At 44.0% G+C, this 22,787-nt stretch overlaps 1 protein-coding gene across 1 annotated transcript; it reads right to left on the bottom strand.

The window, feature by feature from the left end:
• Nucleotides 1-1,312: 1,312 nt before the first annotated feature.
• LOC134445631 (tripartite motif-containing protein 16-like) lies at nucleotides 1,313-20,825 on the bottom strand. Its single transcript, XM_063194683.1, has 7 exons — nucleotides 20,229-20,825; nucleotides 19,468-19,563; nucleotides 3,561-3,794; nucleotides 3,300-3,471; nucleotides 3,158-3,193; nucleotides 2,212-2,268; nucleotides 1,313-1,850 (listed from the first exon to the last, which is right to left on the bottom strand). The coding sequence occupies exons 1-7, from the start codon at nucleotides 20,811-20,813 to the stop codon at nucleotides 1,330-1,332; spliced, it is 1,701 nt and encodes a 566-aa protein (XP_063050753.1). The 5' UTR covers nucleotides 20,814-20,825; the 3' UTR covers nucleotides 1,313-1,329.
• Between the last annotated feature and the right edge of the window lie 1,962 nt (nucleotides 20,826-22,787).

Here is a 22,787-nt window from a genome sequence, read left to right as displayed (position 1 = left end):
AGAGAGAGAGAGAGAGAGAGAGAGAGAGAGAGAGAGAGCGAGAGAGAGATTGAGAGATTGATAATCTAGTATTCCCACTCCTGCTGATACAAAGGTAGAGGTGAATTGGTATATAAAGATCAATCTGAATATGGATGGCAGACATTCTGGGTTGGAAAAAATATATTAGAATATTTTAATGTACATTAATTAGGTTAGTAGTCTTAGTTTACAAGACACATACACATACCGTTTAGTATATGGGTCATTCTATTATTAGAGTAGAATTTCAGGGTTGTTTTGTCCTAACATTTTTCTGTATTTTTTCTTAGTAAATAACATAGATGTCTGCATGGTATACACCCTTGAGTGTCCAAAATAACCAATTGCCAAGTTTAATCTTAAATTTCTTATAATATTTAATTAAAACGAATATTTTAATTAAAATGAACATTTGCCTGTTTATTCTTTAAATCATGTTACAGACAAATGTGATATTATCTTAAACATAGGCCTATGAAAATACCTCAAATTCGAAACACATTTCCTTGAAAGTGCTTAAGTCCATTAGCAAGCATTTAAAAGACAAAATCATACTCTGTCGTAACAACTGTGTCAGAACTTTGTCATAACAACTGTCATAACGACAGCTAATGTGTGACACAGTTAATGGTAACACAGACTGAAATGTCTGGCCTTTTTAGAGTATTGCGCTAACTGCAGACCTCAGAGCTTTCACAGCAAGACCTTAATCCAGCCGTTCTCAAAATTCAGAACACCAAGGCCCACTTTGAAATGTAAAAAAAATTCTGGGGCCCACCAAACCATATAGCCCAATATAACTTCACTTATTACAAGATATTATATTATAGGCCTATTACTTATATTACTTTACACTACATTACATTATATTATATTAAATTATATTAAATTATATTACACTATATTAAATGATATTAAATATATTAAATGATAGTAATGATATTAAATGACATTATATTATATTATATTATATTATATTATATTATATTATATTATATTATATTATATTATATTATATTATTATGACGAATAATGAGTTAGGGCTTAATCAATTCATGTTTATGGGCTTCATCTGTATGCTGATGAATGTAATATCTAAATCAGGATATTAGGAATATGTTGAACACACAGCTGAGGGTCAATCTCCCCTCTCAAAGACCACCAAAAAGTGTGAATTAAAATATTGAAGAGGTGACCTCAAAACTTACTAAAAGGTCCTCACATTACCATTACCATCACATAATGTATGTGTGAGAGAGTTTGAGGATTGCAGAGGCCCCACAGGAGCAGCATTTACCGGTAGAGGCCTCACAACAGATTCACTGATGATCCACTACCTAATGCAAACCCAGGGTAGAGAGTGTGTGTGAATGTGGTGTGGACTCTGTGCAGGAGGGTCATTGTGTCTCCAGAGATGCTGTAGAAGGCCAGAGTTCCTGCCCTGTGATCCACATACACTCCTATTCTGGAGCTGGCCACTAGAGGGAGTTTAGTCTCTTTCTTATTGTGATAGAAAGAGGAGATGGAGCTGCGGAGGACCAGAATCCAGGACTGATCATTAACTCCAAACATACACTCATTACCCCGTCCTTTCCTGCTGATGCTTTTATATGACACTGCTATATTAACCCAATCTCCACTCCTCTCAACCTCCCAGTAGCAGCGTGCAGACACACCCTCTCTACACAGCACCTGATCCCAATAATCAAATCTGTCTGGATGATCAGGATATGACTGGGCCTTACGTCTCCTCTCCACCCTCCTGTTCCCCTCAGACAGATGGAGGTGTGTGTATGCTGTGTTTGGATCCAGAGTGAAGTGACAGGAATCTGATGGAGGAGAAGACGGGAAAAGGAAAATAAACAAGTTGTAATATGTGTGTTTTTGTGCATGTGTGGGAGAGGGGGTGGGGTTGGTTGATGTGTGTGTGTGTGTGTGTGTGTGTGTGTGTGTACAGTATGGGCCAAAGGTTTGGACACGTATTTTCTCATTCAGTGCCTTCTCTTTATTTTCCTGCCTAGTTACAGTACATAGTAGTTGTTGTGGAGGGCATCAAGACTGTGCATGAACACATATAGAGTTACCGTATGTGCTTAACGAAGTGTGTGTGTGTGTGTGTGTGTGTGTGTGTGTGTGTGTGTGTGTGTGTGTGTGTGTGTGTGTGTGTGTGTGTGTGTGTGTCCAACTCACACTGTAAGAAGTCCTCTCTGGTCACTGGTTCAGCAGTAAGAGCCTGGCCATCAGACACTGTGACAGAGGGGCAGATAGACATCGAGGTTCTCATTAATATTGTCCCCCATTGTTTGACTCTACCGCAGTGGTTCTCAACCTGTTTGGAACAAACGCCCTCTTGACCTCATCATAAGCCTCCCGACGCCCCCCTTGACCGCATCATAAGCCTCCCGACGCCCCCCTTGACCTCATCATAAGCCTCCCGATGCCCCCTTGACCTCATCATAAGCCTCCCGACGCCCCCTTGACCTCATCATAAGCCTGACAATGCCCCCTTGACCTCATCATAAGCCTCCCGATGCCCCCTTGACCTCATCATAAGCCTCCCGACGCCCCCTTGACCTCATCATAAGCCTGACAATGCCCCCTTGACCTCATCATAAGCCTCCCGACGCCCCCCTTGACCTCATCATAAGCCTCCTGATGCCCCCTTGACCTCATCATAAGCCTGACAATGCCCCCTTGACCTCATCATAAGCCTGACAACGCCCCACTTAGAATTAAAAATTAAAATGGACTAAAGCCCCCCATTCACAACTAACCCTCTCAGCTGCCTCACCATCGCCCCCTCACAGCTCCCTTGTTGGGCTCTACAGCCCCCGTTGAGAGACCAAGTTACCGCCACCTCAACATGGATATGTGGCCCTCGCTGTGGTGTCAATATTACATCCTGTGTCTACGTACCTTATGTTGAGGTGAACTACCGCCCACAAAACTCACATATCTGCACTGCAACACATTCAGACACAAAATGTGCAGGTGTGTACCCTGCAGCGAGCCTGTGTGTGTGTGTGTGTGTGTGTGTGTGTGTGTGTGTGTGTGTGTGTGTGTATGTGTGTATGTGTGTATGTGTGTATGTGTGTGTGTGTGTGTGTGTGTGTGTGTTTGTATGGTGGATACTCACTCTGTATGTTCTGGATGATCTGGACATTTTTCGCTGCTACAACACAAAAAAAACACATTATGAAATGGTCATGTCTCACCTTACAGAGTCAAGGGCTAATGCATTGCTAATGGAAATGTTATAATTTTTAGGGTCATCAAACCTGCTGCAGATATCTTGACTATTTCTTGTTGGAAGATGGAATCTAATTTCTCCTCCAGCTGCATCTTCAGTGCAGATACAGATTTCTTCAGGGGCTCCAAGGAGAAGCTTTGGCTGAAGGTCACGCTGGTTGAGATTGTGTTGTAAGGCCTTGCAGTGATGGACACAATGTTCTGCAGAGAGAAACACACACACACTAGGGTGAGGTAGACCTACTGACATAAGCCATGTTTTGAACTCTGTAAAAAGTAAAGTTGGCTACCTTGAGGAAATGGATGGGATCTTGTGTCAGTGAAAGCTGCTTCATCTCAGCATCCGTCTTCTTCAGCTCAGCAATCTCCTGCTCCAGTCGCTTCAGGAGTCCTTCAGCACGACTCATCTCAGCCTTCTCCTGAGCTCTGATCAGCTCCGTCACCTCAGAGCGTCTTCTCTCAATGGAGCGGATCATCACAGTAAACATCCTCTCACTCTCCTCCACTGCTGTCTGTGCACCAGACTGATAGGAGACACACACACACACACACACACACACACACACACACACACACACACACACACACACACACACACACACACACACACACACACACACACACACACACACACACACACACACTATATTACTATCTGTGGTAGTTGGACTCCATTTATTAACATTCATGGTTAACGCCTCTAGGGGGAGCTCCCTAGCTAATATAATGCAAGACTTATGGGAACATATCAGTTAGTAGAGAGAAGAAGATAGCTCAAGACACGGGCTAGAGACATGTTAGGTTGATGTATGAGTGTGTGAAATATTAAACGGCACGAAGCCAAAAGAGACAACCTTTCAAGTGTGATGATTGCTACAGCCACCGTAGGATATCACACTATCATTCAATACAATTTTATGGGGTTGTGTAATTGTTGACTTAATTAAATTGCAATTAAATCCTGGTAAACAATGTGACCTATATATAGGTCACATTGTTTACCAGGATTTAATTGCAATTTAATTAAGTCAACAATTACACAACCCCATAAAATTGTATTGAATGATAGTGTGATATCCTACACGCTTTTAAGTCCATGGATTTCATTTGCCAATTCCACTAACTATTAACGGCTCCAATGATGTTTTGGACATTAGCACACATTTATCTTTCATATAATACAGAGAGTGAAGACATAACATTATTTGCCTCTGTAAGAATGAATTTTATACTGGTTTTTGGACGTTTTCATGCCGTCCTCGTTTTCCAAATGTCAGATTCAGTCTTCCTATTAGCATGTAAAAAACCTTGCTTTGTCCAAGATCATTGCAAATGTTGATTCATGGTAGTTATCAAAATATGACAAAACTGTTAAAAAGTCTATTGTGCTTTCCATTATGCATTAAATTGGCCATTTTGTGTGCATCCCAGAAAACTGTGTTAACCGCGTCACACACTGAAATCCCCGCCATAAATCGGTAAGGGTTTGGTCCTAAGTCCTCTGACCAACGCCATAAAATGTCATTACCTCTTTGGGTGGTGATGTGAAGACTGTTTCGTGAGTTTTGAGTTCACCTCTTCCATAATTTAATTCATTATTTTTTATGGTCTTAGAGCGGGAAAATTGCCTGTCAAATGTGTTCTCAACATAATCACAAGAACCTGAATTAGAAATCAAAAGTAGAAAAACACAGACAAAGCGTACAAAGACATGAATTGATTAAGGTGTTTTGGTGGAAGCTCTGAGGTTTTCAGTTAGCACAACACCCTGAAAATGGCTGAAATGTCAAGCACAGTGTTGCCAGATTTTCTATGACAAATAAGCGACTGACGCCCTAAAAACAAGCCCAAAAGAAGCGACTGACGGGCGTCGTGAAAACAAGCCCAAAAGAAGCAAGCGAAGGGGTGGGTTGTCAGTCGCGTGCCTGGTCAGGGAAGACCTTGCTCTTTGCGGGGGTCTGCGTGGCAGCGAAAATCCCCACAAGTGACCACAGAAAGTGGGAGTTAACAATTTTGTAGTAGGGTCACCTGTAAGGATGAGTGAGAAAAAAAACGAGTTGCCATTGAGAAACACATCCAAACACATTCAAATCACCGGCAGAGCAGGAGAAAACAGCAAGCCCAACCCTGAAAAGAACAAGCCCAAAAAAACCGCAACCCGCAACTTTACAAAATTAAGAGCGACTGCTCAAAAAAAGAAGCCCAAGGTCGCTTGTAATAAGCGGACTTGGCAACACTGGTCAAGCGGTGTCACCGTCAACTGTGTTAAGCATCAGCTATGACAGATGAGGCGGAATATGTTTTTGCCTTGTTCCCCTGCACTGTTGACTGCAACAGTGAGTGACACAGTTGACCATTTTGAAAGTGTTTTTGTCCTATTGGTCTCTTATGTGTTGAAAAAATCGTATGAACAGATACTAGGGATTATCTCTGGAGAGGCAAGTCTTGTGTAAGGAGGGTGACTAAATTCAAATTAGACGTTACAGGGATTTATAATGAAACTAGAAATGCACTCAGAGAGTGCATCCCTCCGCCAAGGAAGCTGAATTTGGTTGTAATATTTGTGACATGTCGTGGTGTAATCCATGCATGCCTAGGCTATTCATAGGCTAGGTCTACAGTGTTCAGAGAAGTGAACATTCAATTTTAACCAAATTATGTGTCTCTTTTATTAGCTAAGGCTTATGTCACCTCACCTGGTTAGCTTTGATATTAGAGCACCTGTCATTGTGGCAAATGTGATTGGTCATGCCATAGGCATAGGCTACAGGCCCTACTGTATTTTGGAAATTATTGTATCTCCCATCGCTATACTGTAGCCTTGGTGTCATTGTTCATTCATTGTGTTGTTGTCTGCAGTTCACCTAGGGGGCGCTGTCGAGAGAGCACAGCCCATTCATTCTGAATAGAGTCTGCACTCCTCCGTTGCCCCCCTAGTGTGCAGTACCACCCGGAAGAGTGGAGTCTCTCGAAATACCCTTAAAACCTCTATGATGTGTTTGAATCAACAATGCATGACGTGAATTCTGGATGGGTCAATGCAGTGTTTCTCACAAATTGAGGAAACTCTGGCGCACCGCAATAGCTTGAATTTGGCCGCCATAGTTTCCGAAAATGTAAAAAAAAATAATTACGCAGCGTGAATTCCCCCCCCCCCCTCCCCAATGGCCTGCGTGAAATGCCCCCCACCCAACCCCCCACCCCGCATCAACAAAAAAAAAATCCCGGCTGCCCCCACAGTTTCCAAAAATGGTTGTTAACATTACTTCCTCAGGAATACAAAATCAGAGTCATGCTTATGTGACAGCTCGTTATAACTACTCTCATAGTCCATGGGCCGGAGCAGAAGTTGGTATCACCTGGGGTGGCAAAGTCTATCAATGTTTTTTGTAATCCCCCATGCCTGAGGGACATTATTTGGTATGATAGCCCTCTGGAAGTGGTAGCTTTCTTATATTTTTACTCACTTTTATAATGACACCCAGTGCATTTCGCAATACATGCCTATATATGGATGTAGGCGTATGCAAGTGTCTGTGATGATGGGATATATTTTTATTGATGTTACATCACATGTAGACACCTTAGGGATTTTAAAAATATACAGTTTTGATGGATAATGTACTTTCCTATGAATTATACAGGTCAAAATATGTCCGTCATACACTTTTTCAGCGATATAATGCAAGGTTAGATTGATGCAGAAGCCTGTAGGAGGGTGGGTCAAATCCTAATACTTGCTATATCATATATGTAGAGTGTGGGCTCTCAGAAAATATATGGGTTTGCTGGTTTAATATACATTATACACCTATTTAGGCCAAAAACCCACAACTGTCTAATAGATTTCAATGGAAATCAATGTGTTTCAATGTAATCCCAAACACATTACATAACTAAGGTATAGAGGAATGTAGGAAGTTGGGAGATGTCACAATGCACATTATATCACATCTGGAGTGTGTAGACCTCGGAAAATAAATGGATTGGATAGCTTAATAGAAATTACACAGTTATTTTATACCCACACCTCATGGCCGTCCATTAAAAATCAATGCATTTCAAAGTACAATGTACTTTACAGAACTTAAGTACGGATAGAGGAAGTTGGGAGAGTGTGTGCTTTCAGAAAATACATGGGTTTGATCGCCTAATTCAGTGGTTCTTAACCTGAGGTGCGGGCACCCCCTGGGGGTGCACCTGAGATTTCAGGGGGTGCGTGGGATTTTGATTATGTTGAGGTTGCGACCAAAATTTTGGGTTGGGAATATTATATTTAGTCCAATTTAAGACCAAATTAAAACATGTTTGGTCCCCATTTAAAGTCATTAAGGTATTGATTAATGTCCCAAGCAAGAATTATTGCAATTAATCACTTAAAATAATTTTTAGTATGTATATGTTGCACACTTAAATGAATGATTGTCCTCAAGTGTGTATTGAGTTTCCATGGGTTCTTCACGGTTTATTTACTATCTTTCTCAGGACAAAAACATACCACTGACACAGCATCAGAATCCTAACAACAACTGTCACTTCTCAGTTTCATTAATCTCGCGTGACCTTAGTCACTGGCTACAGAACTCATAGCTGGTCTTATGATGCCATCTAGTGGCGAAAACGTGCAACAGCACGATTAAAGCAAAACAACTTCTGACAGGACAACAAAAAGACAGAGAATGAGAATCAGGAATAATAAGGGAATAACAAAAAGACAAAAATGGGGGGTCCACTACACTACTGTGACGGAGGTCATCTTGCACCTGTTCACCCCCCTCGGGGATCGAACGTGCGACCTCGTCAACTACAACGGTTCGGAATGGGAGACACAGTACGATACCGCTGGGCCAAGAGACTAGTCTCTCGGCCCAACGGCACGAGACTGTATGAGGCTATCGGAGGGAGGTTTACCAACGTTCCACGCCAACTCTGTGCTAGTTAGCCTCCGTTACACTCTCCCCCTTAAACCTCACTCCCATCCCGGGTCATACGGCACCACTGTGACGGAGGTCATCTTGCACCTGTTCACCCCCCTCGGGGATCGAACCTGCATCCTCGTCAACTACAACGGTTCGGCAATGGGAGACACAGTACGATACCGCTGGGCCAAGAGACCTCTCCCCTGCTAAATTAAATGGCGTCCCGACATTTCCCGCTTCAGTTCATACTGTTTTCAACAGTTTGATTGCTGTCCAGGTTAGAGTCCCAAGTTAAGACATATCTAATAACAGACATCACATAACATTTATCTCAAATTCAAGATCATGTGTTAAATAGAGGAGGTCATTATGCACTACGACCGCCATCCATTTCTCCGCAGTGTCCACGGGTAGTCTGTCTCAGCTGGGAAAGGGATGACCTTTGACCTGGAGCGAATCTGATCATGGAATCTAACACTTCACACATTCAACATACTCAACATCTTATCACTTCTCCTTGCTTACGTAAGAGTGTTTTCACAGTGTCAGTAATGATACTTATTTGTTACTTTCCTCCTACCAGGACTAATTCTTCTTCTATAAAGCCAGTGTGATTCTAAGTGAACTGTCTAATCTCTTCTTCAACCATTCTTCATACATCACACTCATACTGTCACACTCACACTGTCTCACACACACACATCTCAACTAACAAATAACTACACTCATCCTCACTAGAGTGCATGAACTTAACTCAAAGGTAAGTAACTCTATGCATTTTAAACTGACTTGAACTAAGTGTAGGCCGTCCTAGAGTGCCATATGTAAGTGTTCTAGGTGCATATCTAATTCTGGAAGGATATGGTCTTGCAGGCGGTGAGGATGGTGGCGACACCTCTCCCTCTCCCTCTGGATCGGCCGTCACTGTCTCTACTTCGCCTGGCTCCACCACTTGTTCCTCCTCCCTCACTGGCTCTGCGATGCCATCTCCTTCCCCAGGTGCTGGTTCTGCTACCGGCTGATGTGGGTGGAACTCCATGGCCTCGGCTCTCAGGTCGCTCTGTCGCTCTGTGGGCTCCTCCTCAGTCCAGCCAGCGATGCCTCTCCAGTCGTCCTCTTCCTGGTCAGATGAAGGCTGTGGTTCTGTGTGGCGTGCGGTCTTGGTTCTTTTCTTGTCAGTGTGTCCTTTCTCGACTCTTTTCTTCTCAGTTCTCTGTGTGTCGACCGGCAAGAAGTCACAGGGAAGCAGCAGGTTCCGATGAAGCACTCGAGTGCGACCCTGGCCATCTTCTGGTTTCACTTCATACACCGGACTCTCTGGATGTTTTCTCTTCACCACCACATGGACTTTCTCTTCCCAGAACGATCTCAGCTTACCAGGCCCACCTCTTTCTGTGAGATTTCGGATCAGGACTCTATTCCCAGGATGTAGCTCTGCTCCCTGAATCTTTCTGTCATAGAGTTCTTTTCCTCTTCTCCCACTAGCCTGGGCTGCCTTGTTGGCCAACTGGTATGCCTCCTCCATTCTGAGCTTCCATTTCCTTGCGTACTCCTCATGAGACACACTACCAGCGCTGTGTGGGATGCCGAACATGCTGTCTATGGGCAATCTGGGGTTACGGCCAAAGAGCAGAAAGTATGGGGCATATCCAGTGGACTCATTTCGGGTGACATTGTATGCGTGAACAACTTTGTCAAGGGAACTTTTCCAATCGGCTTTGGCTTCATTATCCAGGTTACGCAGCATGGCCAGCAGGGTGCGATTAAAGCGTTCTACCTGACCGTTCCCCTGGGGGTGGTAGGGGGTTGTGCGTGAGCCTTGGATGCCACTGTACTTTTGGAGTTCAGCAAACAGTTTGTTTTCCCACTCTCTCCCTTGGTCATGGTGCAATTTAGCGGGGAAGCCGAATTTCAAGACAAAGTCTCCAAAGATTTTCTCAGCTGCTGTTCGAGCACTGTTGTTTTTGCATGCATACGCCTGGGCAAAGCGTGTAAAATGGTCCATGACCACTAGGATGTAATCGTATCCTCCTTTGCACTTCTCTAGATGGAGGAAGTCAACTGAGACCAGCTCAAAGGGGTATGTTGTCTTGATACTAGTGAGTGGCGCTCTTACTGCTCTCTGGGGTCTCTTACGCTTCACACAACTGCACACGTTGTTAATGTGGTGCTCTACATCTCTCTGCATGTGTGGCCAGAAGAAGCGCTCACGGACTAGATTGAGTGTCCGTTCAACACCTAAGTGACCCATCTCTTCATGTAACTGGTTCAGGATCAGGGGCCGAAACTTTGGTGGCATCACTAGTTGTGTTCGTGTAGATGTTTGGCGCCGGAGTACACCGTCAGCATCACACAACAGTTTAGCTTTCTCTCTAGCAAACACTGACAACTCACTGTGCGCGTCTCTGATCCTGGGCCACTGCTGCTGGATGACACACCGCTTCACCTGCTGTAGTAGGGGATCCTCCTCCTGTGCGGCCCTCAGGTCGTCTGGGGAGATGTGCGTGACTGTGTCATTCTGCCCTTCCCTGCTCGTCGCCGTGATTGCTGTGGTGATGGCCAGTGGACACAGGAGCGGCTCTCTCTCTTCCTGCTGGACGGACAGACCTTTGGAGAAACTGGACAAGATTTCAGGCTGGATCTGCTGGGAACAGGTAAGCATGTAATTTTCTAGAGACATTCTGGATAGCCCGTCTGCATCAGAGTTCGACTTCCCTGGTCTGTACTTGATCGTAAATCTGAAGTCTGCTAACTCGGCCACCCATCTCAGCAGTGTTGCATTCAGTTTAGCAGTGGTAAGTACATATGTTAGAGGATTATTATCAGTATACACTACAAAGTTTGGAGTATAATACAAATAATCTCTAAATCGCTCACAGATGGCCCATTTCATTGCTAAAAATTCTAGCTTACCAGAGTGGAGATGGTAATTTTTCTCTGCAGCAGAGAGAGTGCGGGAGCCATAAGCAATGACCTTCATCTTTCCTTCCTGTCTTTGATAAAGCACTGCCCCGAGTCCTTCTTGTGAAGCGTCACAGTGTAGGACGAACGGCTCTTCAAAGTTGGGGTAGCCCAGCACAGGGGGGCTAGACAGGTGATCTATCAGCTGACACAGTACTGCACTGTGCTCCTCTGTCCACTTGATTCGCTGATGGGAGGGCACCTGGGTTCGCTTTTTCTTTTGTGACACTGCTTTTCTCTTCTTGTGATCAGCCACTGTGGCGTCCTGGCTTGACACGTCAGAGCACAACAGGGCATACAGAGGCTTGGCAATGCGAGAGAAGTTTGGGATGTATGATCTGTAGTATGAGATGAAGCCAAGTAGCTTTCTCAACTCACCCACGGTAGCTGGTTTTCGTTCTTTCATATCTTGCACGGGGGCCACCTCTGCTGGATCCATCGTGTAGCCTTCTTTTGTCACGATCTTCCCCAGGAATCTGACCTTGTTCTTGAACAGCTCACACTTCTTGGCAGTCAGTTTCACCCCATGCTGCTGATACCGTCGAAGCACTTTCCTAACATCATTCAGGTGGTTATCAAATGTTTTACTGTGACACAAGTTGTCATCTAAGTAGGGCTCACATACCTCATCTCGCAGGCCAACCAGGCATTCCTCCATGCTGCGTTGGAATTCAGAGGGGGCACTAGACAAGCCGAAGGGAATTCTTACCCACTCGTAGAGTCCCCAGGGTGTTATAAAGGCAGTGAGGGGCCTACTACTCTCTTCCATGAAGCCCTGGTGATACGCTTTGCCCTGATCAAGCACTGAAAACCAGGCACTGCCGTGTAAGCTGTCTAGCATGTCTTGAATGCGTGGGATGGGATGGCGATCAGGCAGTGACTTTTGGTTGAGCTCCCTATAATCACAGCAGAGACGGAGAGTACCATCTTTCTTCCGCACACAGACAATGGGTGACGAGTAGTGCGATCGTGATTTCTGAATCCAGCCCCTGTTCAGGAGATCTTCTAAGTACTGCTTGACATCTCTGTGTAGGGGTTTAGGAACAGACACATATGTACGGTGTACAGGTGTTGGGTCAGTGAGTCTGATTTTGAGCTGCAGAGAAGGGATACAGCCCGCATCATTTTCATCTCTCGCGAATGCTTGACACTCTTCCCTCAACATCTGCTTCACTTTCTGCTGCTGTACAAAGGGGAGGTGAGAGAGGTCAATCGGTGGATCATACCTTTCTTTGTCATCCAGCTCCTTTTCAGCAGGTTGACGTTCCTCATTGATGACTGTAGGGGGCACCACAGGGGAGGCTGGGGGACGACGACAGGCTTGGCTTCTGCGGGATACACAGCTTTGACTAACTGGACTTGCCCTAGGACTGTGCGGGGGCTCAGAGTGATGTCATGGCATGTGTCATTAGCAACAGGCAGGGCTAGGCGAGAGTATGTCCCTTTACTCAGTGTTAACATGTTCTCTGTCATATTAAGACCATCTGGCAAGGGGGCTTGTTCGTCAGGCATAAACAGTGCTTCTTGTCTAGCTATCAGAGGCCCTGTCCTCACTGAACACTTCACACTTTTCACTTGGCCAGCTGGTATCACTTCTCTCTGCCTTCCCATTCTCACCACACCATCACTGCACTCAGGGTCACTGGCTTTTACAATTTTCACAAACATTTCAGCCTTTTTACAGTCAAAAGAGAAAGCTGTGCTCACCGCTTGTGCGACTACCTCCTGTGGGTGGCCCACCCCACTCTTCAGCAGCTGCTCGATGACATTGTACCCGATGATTGGCTCCTCAGCTGCACCCTTCTCACTGGTCACTAGCATCGGGACTTGTAGCATGAAGTGCGGGGCTTGGGCTGGCTCGAGCTGGAACTCCACTTCCACCCACCCTCGAAATGGGATGTCTGTCTGGTTGACGGCTTTCCCCACCAGAGCGCCGGGGCCTAGCAGCTCTACAGTGTCACGGACTCTCACCTTCGGGATGTTCTTCTTCCGCCAGGCTTCGTTGATGAGGCAAACTTGTGACCCTGTGTCCCATAATGCTTCAGTCTTCACACCGTTGAAGTAGCAGCTGACCATGCACTTCTTTCCGATGAGACGCAGCAGCTGAGACTGGTGTCGGGGAGAGATGTGGCTGATGTTCACAGACCCTGGAAGACGCTCACCTGGTCCCTCTGCTGCCTGCACCTTCTCTTCCAGCTGTTGGATGCAGTCCCTCAGGATCGCCTGCGTCTCACTGGACTCACCGAGCTGTTCTTGGGTGGCACTTCCTACACTCTGGCCAGACAGGTTCACTGTGTCACTGTTACCGCTGTAGCTCCGCTGACCCCTACAGTCTCGAGCGAGGTGTCCAGCCAGGCCGCATTTGAAGCAGTGGTCACATTGCTCCTCGTTGCCTCTCTCCTGACATCCTCTGCACGCCCGTCTGGTCCTGGGTCTGAACTGGTTCGGTGGTCGTGGTGACTGCTGGTGGTGTTGGAACTGGTTCGGTGCCCGTGGTGACTGGTGAACATTCTTCCTCAGCTCTGCTACCTCCTCTCTCAGTTGCTTGACAGCATCCATCAGTTCCATCTCGATGTCACTTTTTGCCGTGGTGACTTTTTGGCTTTTGACATTGGCCCTGGCTGCTTGCAACTGATCCAGAGCTGGCTCTGCCTGTAGCTCGTTTACTCTGGCGGGTCTGACTGCGAGGCTCCTTTTCATTTTCTGTTCCCTCTCTAAATCAACAGCGGCCGCATCGTTCATTTTCTCTATCAGCATCTCGTCAGTCACGCTCTGATCATCCATGTAGCATTTTAGTTGCAGCTTGATGTTATCGCTCAGTAGCCCGGTGCTAAGGGACCTGAGGAATTTTCGCTGAATTAGGTCGGGGCTATACTGTACGTCAGCGCTAGAATCAAACGCAGCGGCCATCAGTCTTTCTTTGAGTTCAATTGCCCGAAATAGAAAGTTCTGAGGGGATTCTTTAGCATCTTGGGTGATATTCACGAGTCTATGAAACAGATCGGTCGTGCTGTTTTCTTTGTAGTGAGCTTTCAGAATTGTTTTTAGATGACTAAGTGTCAAACTGCTCTTGCTTTCCAGCATATCTCTGAGACTCATTCCGGGAGAGGCAGCTTTCACTACAGCTTCGACAATCTCAGCATCACTGTGGCCCTTACGTTTTCCCGTGTCAATCTGATGCATTAGACTGGTGTATGACAGTTTATCCTTCTGTCCCAGCTCACCTATTTGGCCGCTAATTCTGAATTCACGTCTAATGACCACTTCTGACGCTCGGGGAAAAGTAGGTTGGGGATCGATGGGCGCGCTAGTTGTCATGGGCTGGCTAGTGGTCTTGTTTACGTTCCCTCTCAGCCGATTCATTTCTTCCTTTATCAATTTCGTTGACTCTTGGAAGCTTATCTGCATCTCAGCATATTGTCGCTGTAATCGCCGTAACTCACACTCGCTCGCGCCACTTTCCCCATCGCCTTTCGCTCCACTTTGCCTCAACGTTTTAGCTGTAGCTATTAACTCCTTCACAAACAATTCTGCCGCATTTTCATCCTCACTGTCAATCACTTTGTCCACAGTCTCGTTTATAGTACGGATCAACGTATGCCTCTTTGTTGTATCTGACGGGACTTTAGCTTGGCTACAGACCTGTTTCAGCTGCTCCAAAGTTAGCGGGCACAGTAGCTCCGTTAGCTGGTCTTGTAGCTTCTCCAGATCCATCTCGTACGCTCAAACTTTTCCCTCAGACAACCACTTTCTTCATACCGTTGTTCCGCCCCACGTTGGGCGCCAAATTTTGTTGCACACTTAAATGAATGATTGTCCTCAAGTGTGTATTGAGTTTCCAAGGGTTCTTCACGGTTTATTTACTATCTTTCTCAGGACAAAAACATACCACTGACACAGCATCAGAATCACAACAACAACTGTCACTTCTCAGTTTCATTAATCTCGCGTGACCTTAGTCACTGGCTACAGAACTCATAGCTGGTCTTATGATGCCATCTAGTGGCGAAAACGTGCAACAGCACGATTAAAGCAAAACAACTTCTGACAGGACAACAAAAAGACAGAGAATGAGAATCAGGAATAATAAGGGAATAACAAAAAGACAAAAATGGGGGGTCCACTACATATACACATGTAGAAGTTTGGGTTGGGGGTGCGTGACTTCGCACAGGTAAGGGGGTATAATAATATAAGGTATGCTGCTATTTTAGGCCTAGAACTCATAATTGTCCAATGGATTTGAATGAAAACCAATGCATTGCAATGTAATGCAAAGTATATTACAGAAATGTGTTGTAGAGGAATGTAGGAAATTGGGAGTTGTCCCAATGCATATTATATCACATCTAGAGTATGTAGATCTCTAGAAAGTATATAGACTAGATCAATGATTGAGCCCACTGGTTGGCCCTTACTGTATTTCAAGTGGGACTTGAAATCATTTTCTAAAAATCAAAATCATATTTGTTTGTAGTATATGTTGTGTTTTATTTATTCAGTCAGTGATGAGCCCTGAAGAAGTATGAACATTTCAAGGGGACCCCGAGTTGGAAGATGTTGGGCACCCCTGGATTAGACAGTTTGATACACATTACAGAGTTATTTAGACCCAAACCTCATAGCCGTCCATTGAAAATCAAAGCATTTCCAGGTAATGCAAAGTGCATTACAGAACTAAGGTATAGCTCAATGTAAGTTGACAGATCTCTCAATGCACATTATATAGCTACTGTAGACTTTTGGAAAACAAATGGGCTTGATATGCAGTACAGTTATGTTAGACTCATAACTCATCTAGCCATTGAAAATCAAATCAAACTAGGTTATATTACAGAATGAAGGTAGGTCTAAAGTGTAACGGAGAAAACTGGAAGACGTGATTACAATTACACACACGTCAGTTTCAAGAACAGTACATGGAGATCCTGCATAACAGTATTTTCATTTTGTCTGGAACTAAACTAGACCATTACTTTTTCTGAAAATGTGTCTTTTTTTAAACATACCGTACAATCTGACTTGCTGGGTATGTTGGGTGTGTTGACTGCTGTAGTGTCAAAGACAGATAAGACTAGGTACATCATGATACAGACAGAAACGGCATCAGGCGTGTCCATTTTAATTTCACATGTGTTGTGACTGAGATGTTGGAGAATGAGTAAGTACATGATGAATAATAACTATACTACAGACTTGTGAGAACACCAACCAGCGGGAATATAACTCCACAAACCTGCTGGAGGGAAGACAGAATCTCATAGGGATTTGATGATTCATCAAGGAAGAAAAGATATTCAAGGGAAACTAGTGCCTTGCATTGATTGTTGCCTCTGAGTCTAATAGAGTGAAGCACACAAAGTGAATTGAAATCATTGACTGCATGTGAAGTGTGTAGTGTGAAGTGGGGCGTAGAGCAGGTGGGGTCCTGATCTCTAAGGAAAAGGATACAAATGAACATCTGCCAGTTCAACACAATTTCCTCACTTACTATTTTGGAAATTAATCTCCTTTTCAGTGTTATTTCACAAAGGATGGCCAATCATGCACATTGATACTGTTCAAAGGGTGGCATGTCTGGGTAACACACAGCATGACCTGACACTAAATCCAAACAGCAAAGCTGGAAAAAAAGAACCTCCATGTAATCTTCCTGGATCTTGCTGATGTCTTTGGCGCCATGCCCCATGAGCTCAGTGATGTGCCCCCCATTTAAGAAAGTCCCCATTTGAACAGTAACTGGAAAGAGGACTTTCAGCTTACATCAAGATGTGGCTTGAAGTTTCAAGATGCCCATTACCAATCTCACAACTTGCAGTGCAACAAGGCATGGCTACAGATGACACTAAATTCAGACACACCGTATCGTGAGTCCAGAGATCAGTGGTAAGGGAAAAGGCATCACTTGTGGTTACTTAGTGCAAGTGGAGACCTGCAATGGGAATGAGGCAGCATCAGCTCCCAAGAAGGCCGGAGATATTGGTGTATCCTTCAGTTTCCTATTCATACAGCCATTTCCTTTGGAGATTGCCTCCACATGCCCTCAGACAACCAGCTTATTATTTAGTACATTGTACCATGGAAAGGTACATCGCAGCCGGGAAATTGAAGTCTGCATTGAAGAGGTTAGATGCAGAAGGTTTGTGGTAATATACATCACCAAAACGTCTCACAGCCACCAAAAGCACAGGTATGATCACCCTGTCACTTCCCAGTAAGGGTTTTCAGTATGAAGTTCAAAGACAGCCTCGAAAGCCAGAGGAACTGAGCCAGAGGGCCTTAGTGTCATGTGTTCTAAAATCAACTCATTACTCAGAAATTGAAGCTGTTCATGAAACTTACCCCTATCATTCTCCAATTTGTTGCGCCAGCAACCAGCGATCACCAATGATGCTGATTGGATGGTGAAAAAGCCACAGGACCCAACAAATGGCAAACAGCTCCTAAATTCAACTTCATCATTTATCATTCACCATGTTTTCTATACAGCTATAGCGCAAACACTGAATCTCTTCATGACTGGGTTTTTGGAAGACTAGATATAATAGCCCAACCTGGCTGATTATGATAATAGTGATGGAGATTTTGAAAATTATAATTCACACACATTATAATTACCATACCATAGGTGCAATTGCCATGTTATGTGTGAAGGATTCTGAATGCACTATTTGCATTCGTTTCATTGAACAGTTAGTGTCATTAAATTCTCATTTCTGCGAGTGAGCTGACAATTGTAATATTCTTCTTTTTCAAATGCCATTCTGAGAGTTATGTATCCTCTTGACCTCTTGCCTTGTCCTAATTAATCGTGTTTTCAAACACTTGAGTGTCCACCTCCTGTAGACTCAAGTTGAGCCATTTTTGCAACCAAGACACTATGGTCTCTATCAAGATCTAATATGCCTGGTCAGCCATTGAATAGTACTTTCTGAAAATAACATCCACAACTAATCATCCACAGGGTGTCAGAAACTTTTTCCATAACTGCAAGTAGGCTATATGATAAACCAGGCAACATTTTGTCACTTCATGGGTGACCCAATACTACCAGTGCTTATGGGTTTGAGGTTCAACAAAACAAAATTGCCAAAAGAAAATTTCATGTAACGAAGTAAGCGTGATCAAGTTTGTAGGCCATTTTAGGACATCTTAGCATGCATCTCCAGCACATGCCTACCATCACTTTAATTTATTAGGCTAAATGTGTCCTGGCCCACTGACTGAAAAACAGATTATTTAACATAATGTATGTAGGCTTTCTAAAGATCCATTGGATGTGACATTTGTGTTGTGATATCTCCCAACTTCCTACATTCCTCTACCTTAATTCTACAATGTAATTGCAGAACTTGCATTTGCAATGCATTTCAATGGTCAGCATCTAAAGTACCTGAATTATGTGCATGTAGCAATCTAGTCCATATATTTTCCAAAGGCTCATAATGTGCCAACTCCCAACTTCCTCTATCCCTACATAAGCTCTGTAAAGTCCTAAAGATTTCATACTTTTAAATGCATTGATTTTTAATGGACGACCATGAGTTGTGGGTCTAAAATAAGTGGGTGATTTGTAGTAAGCTATCCAATCCATATATTTTCTTAGGTCTATACACTGTAGATGTGATATAATGTGCATTGAGGCATCTCACTACTTCCTACATTCCACTATACCTTAGTTATGTAATGTGCTTTGCATTACATTGAAATGCATTGATTTCCATTGAAATCCATTGGACAGTTATAGGTTTTGGGCCTAAATAGGTGTATAATTTATATTAAACTAGCAAACCCATATATTTTCTGAATGCCCACACCCTACAGATATGATATAGCAATCATTGGGATTTGACCCACCCTCCTACAGGCTTCTGCATCAATCTAACCTTGCATTATATTGCTGAAAAAGTGTACGACAGATACATTTTGACTTATATAATTCATAGGAAAGTACATTATCCATCAAACCTGTATATTTTTAAAATCCCTAAGGTGTCTACATGTGATGTAACATCAATAAAAAACATATACCATCATCAGAGACACTTGCATACGCCTACATCCATATACAGGCATGTATTGCGAAATGCACTGGGTGTCATTATAAAAGTGAGTAAAAATATAAGAAAGCTACCACTTCCAGAGGGCTATCATACCAAATAATGTCCCTCAGGCATGGAGGATTACAAAAAAACATTGATAGACTTTGCCACTCCAGGTGATACCAATATGTGAAAATTTGGCCTCTGGCTCACCCCCTCTCACTGCATAATCAGAAACCTGCTGCAGATTGTCTTCTCCTCTGGTCAGTTCTCACCTTGAGAGTCTCCACAGCCTTCCTCAGCTCCTGCAGCTCCTTCTCCTTCAACTGTATTATCTGCTGGCATCTCCTCTGGCTCTGCCCCAACCCCTCCTGGAACATCAAGAATCAAAGCAACACATTTTGAATTGATCATTTATTTCTCAGAGTGATAGGCTGCATCGTTAAGCGAGATGAAATTGTTCGGAACAAATTCCTCACAAGCAGTTGATACCATGTGACCTCAATTAGGCATAAACACGAGACAGACTGGCAGAACCTGTTTGACAGGTAGGAGGGAGGCAACACTGAAGTTGGCCTGTCAATGGCTTTAAACTTTACAGAATGTCAGACATTGAACACAATGGGTCTATCTCAAAGCCTAGGCCAATGTCCTTCCAAGTGCATCAGCCTAATTAGTCACGCCCAGTGATTGGATACCCTTTATTAGTCACACCCAGTGATTGGATATTCTGTAGAGTTCACCAAAAAGTATCCAATCACTGGGCGTGACTAATTAGGCTGATACACTTGGAAGGACACTGGCCTAGGCTTTGAGAAAGACCCTCTCCTGTGTACCTCCTTAATGGGGCAAGCAGTTCATTATAGAAAAGGTGCATTTTGTTCAGATTAGATAAATAACATAAACTTAAGCTAATAAGGGAATACACAAGTACACTTTCATTTCCACACCTTTGTTTAATAGTAGGCTATAAAGACAGGTGTCTCAGACCTATGAAAAGGTACACTAAGCTGTATGCCTACAGATCCTCTCTTACCTTTTTATGACTCCACTCTGCCTTCGCTGTGATTGTGTCATGGCCTTTATGATCATCCATCGTACACAGATAGCAGATGCAACTCTGGTCGGTGCGACAGAATATTTCTGAAACCTTATTATGGTGGGGGCAGATCCTCTCCTGTAGCTGGCCTGTGGCATCAATCATGTTGTGATTTCTATCGATAAGTTCATTGTGAGCATTTAGGTGAGTGTCACAATACGACTTCAAACACTCCAGACAGGACTTGACAGCTTTTAGTTTTCTCCCAGTGCAGACGTCGCACGCCACATCTCCAGGTCCAGCATAACAGCGAGCAGGAGCAGCAGCTTGGATGCTGGTCTTCCCGAACTTCTCCACCATTTCAGCCATCAGACGGTTTTTGTGGAGGACAGGCCTTGAGTCGAAGTTGTGTTTGCAGAGGGGACAGCTGTATTCTCCTTTACTATCCTCCTGATCCCAGCAGCTTTTAATGCACCTCATACAGAAATTATGTCCACATGGAATCGTCACTGGATCCCTCAACAGCTCCAGACAGACTGGACAAGTGAAGGAGTCTTCCTCCTGAGAAGACGCAGACGCCATGTTGTAACTCTTCAGAACACCAAGCGCACACTCTGAGAAGCAGCAGCAGAGTGACAGCTGGCTTCCTCAGAACACTAAGGAGGAGCCCAGGGAGGGAGGGGTTGGGGATTAGCCAATCAGAATTATCCTTGTTATCAGATGGAAGGTATGTCCAGGTGAGGATGGGTGTGGGTGTGGCTAATCCTGTGACTGCATGTACACTGTCACTCCAACAGCCTACAAGTTTATGAAGACGGGGTGCTATAGACCTAAAACCATGTAAATATCTTAAAAAGTAGGTAACGTTTTCCATGAACTTGCTGTTCGTAAGATGCTAAATTATGACATCTGTGACCAAATATACTTGTATGTTCGTGCAGCCCAGTATTTCAGCATACCAGGAAGGTTGTGCTCCTGTCATCTCACCTTTGTACCTTCTATAGCTGAGATGAGATGAGATGAAGATTAAGAGATGAATATCATTTTGGCACAAATTAACATTGCTATAAACCAGAGGGCAGAAATGTGTCTGCTTCAGTGTGTGAATATCGAATGACAGGAGCCCAACCTGTTTTTCTGCATTTCTCTGATATGTGCACACACTCAGTCACACACATTTCAGTGTCTATGTGTGTGTGTGTGTGTGTGTGTGTGTGTGTGTGTGTGTATGTGTATGTGTGTGTGTGTGTGTGTGTGTGTGTGTGTGTGTGTGTGTGTGTGTGTGTGTGTGTGTGTGTGTGTGTGTGTGTGTGTGTGTGTGTTTGGCAGGAAGCAAATTAACAGAGTGGGGGTGTAAACGATAGGGGCATGCCACAGACTCAGAGTCAGACAGATATCTGGCTAACACGCCATACTCATTAAAAACACAAACAGAGAGACAACAGCAACAAGATTACTAATCAGCAACAACAAAAGAGTTCGCCTGATCATTTAATAAACATCCTCAAAATGGGTGAAACTGTTTTACAAAAAGCATACTGCCGTGCAGAGAATAAAACATGAGAATGCGCGCACATCAGTGGCACAGGTACTGGACAAAATAAAATAACTGAAGTGAAGGACTACGGTCCCAAACGTCGTGTCAATAAACAATTGGGAGCATTAACAGTATTGCGGACATCTATCATTTAGTTCAATAAAACATAAATAAACATGAACCACTAGAGGTGGTAATATAACAATCAAAGAATGTTGATAGCCTATTTGGACTGCAATTAGGAGGAATGCAGAAAAGAGGAGCAAAGAATTTGGCAAAGTTTTGCTCTATTTCAGCTTTTATTGGTAGTATGCAGATATGGAGACATAGATGTTTTGTTTCTCCATGAATTTTGATCAACATGTCAAATACCTTTGCTGCTTGTCTCTTTGATCCAAATAAAAGTAATCGTGTGTGTGTGTGTGTGTGTGTGTGTGTGTGTGTGTGTGTGTGTGTGTGTGTGTGTGTGTGTGTGTGTGTGTGTGTGTGTGTGTGTGTGTGTGTGTGTGTGTGTGTGTGTGTGTGTGTTTCTGGTGAACAAGGAAAGAAATTGTATTTGAAACCCAGTCTGTTTTTATGAGTAGGCCTAGGTTATTAATAAAAAATACTCTAAAGTGAACCACGTTACTGCAATATACCGTAACAATCAATGTGATGTTGATAGCCTATTTGGCCTGTCTATAAAACAGAAAGGTTGTGTGAGGGCAGAAAGGTTGTGTGTCTGCTTCAGTGTGTGAATATTAAATGACAGGAGCCCAACCAGTTGTTCTGCATTGCTCTGATATGTGCACATACACACACACACACAAGTGTGTGTGTGTGTGTGTGTGTGTGTGTGTGTGTGTGTGTGTGTGTGTGTGTGTGTGTGTGTGTGTGTGTGTGTGTGTGTGTGTGTGTGTGTGTGTGTGTGTGTGTGTGTGTGTGAGAGAGAGAGAGAGAGAGAGAGAGAGAGAGAGAGAGAGAGAGAGAGAATACGCAATTGCTTAGGGCCCCACCAAATGTTGCCCTCTGTAGGGCGC

This window comes from Engraulis encrasicolus, chromosome 3 (genome assembly GCF_034702125.1).
Source record: "Engraulis encrasicolus isolate BLACKSEA-1 chromosome 3, IST_EnEncr_1.0, whole genome shotgun sequence".
NCBI lineage: Eukaryota > Metazoa > Chordata > Actinopteri > Clupeiformes > Engraulidae > Engraulis > Engraulis encrasicolus.
Note: the sequence above shows the minus strand (reverse complement) of the source record. Positions and strands in the feature narration are given on the sequence as shown.

Bases quoted from the DNA above. Each gene is read 5' to 3' on its own strand.
- LOC134445631 (XM_063194683.1), bottom strand. From the start codon at position 20,813: ATGGCGTCTGCGTCTTCTCAGGAGGAAGACTCCTTCACTTGTCCAGTC. The intron at 2,269-3,157 runs GTGAGTATCCAC...CCTCTGTCACAG, and splicing joins GATCATCCAGAACATACAGA to TGTCTGATGGCCAGGCTCTT. The intron at 1,851-2,211 runs GTGAGTTGGACA...CTCCTCCATCAG, and splicing joins CAGAGAGGACTTCTTACAGT to ATTCCTGTCACTTCACTCTG.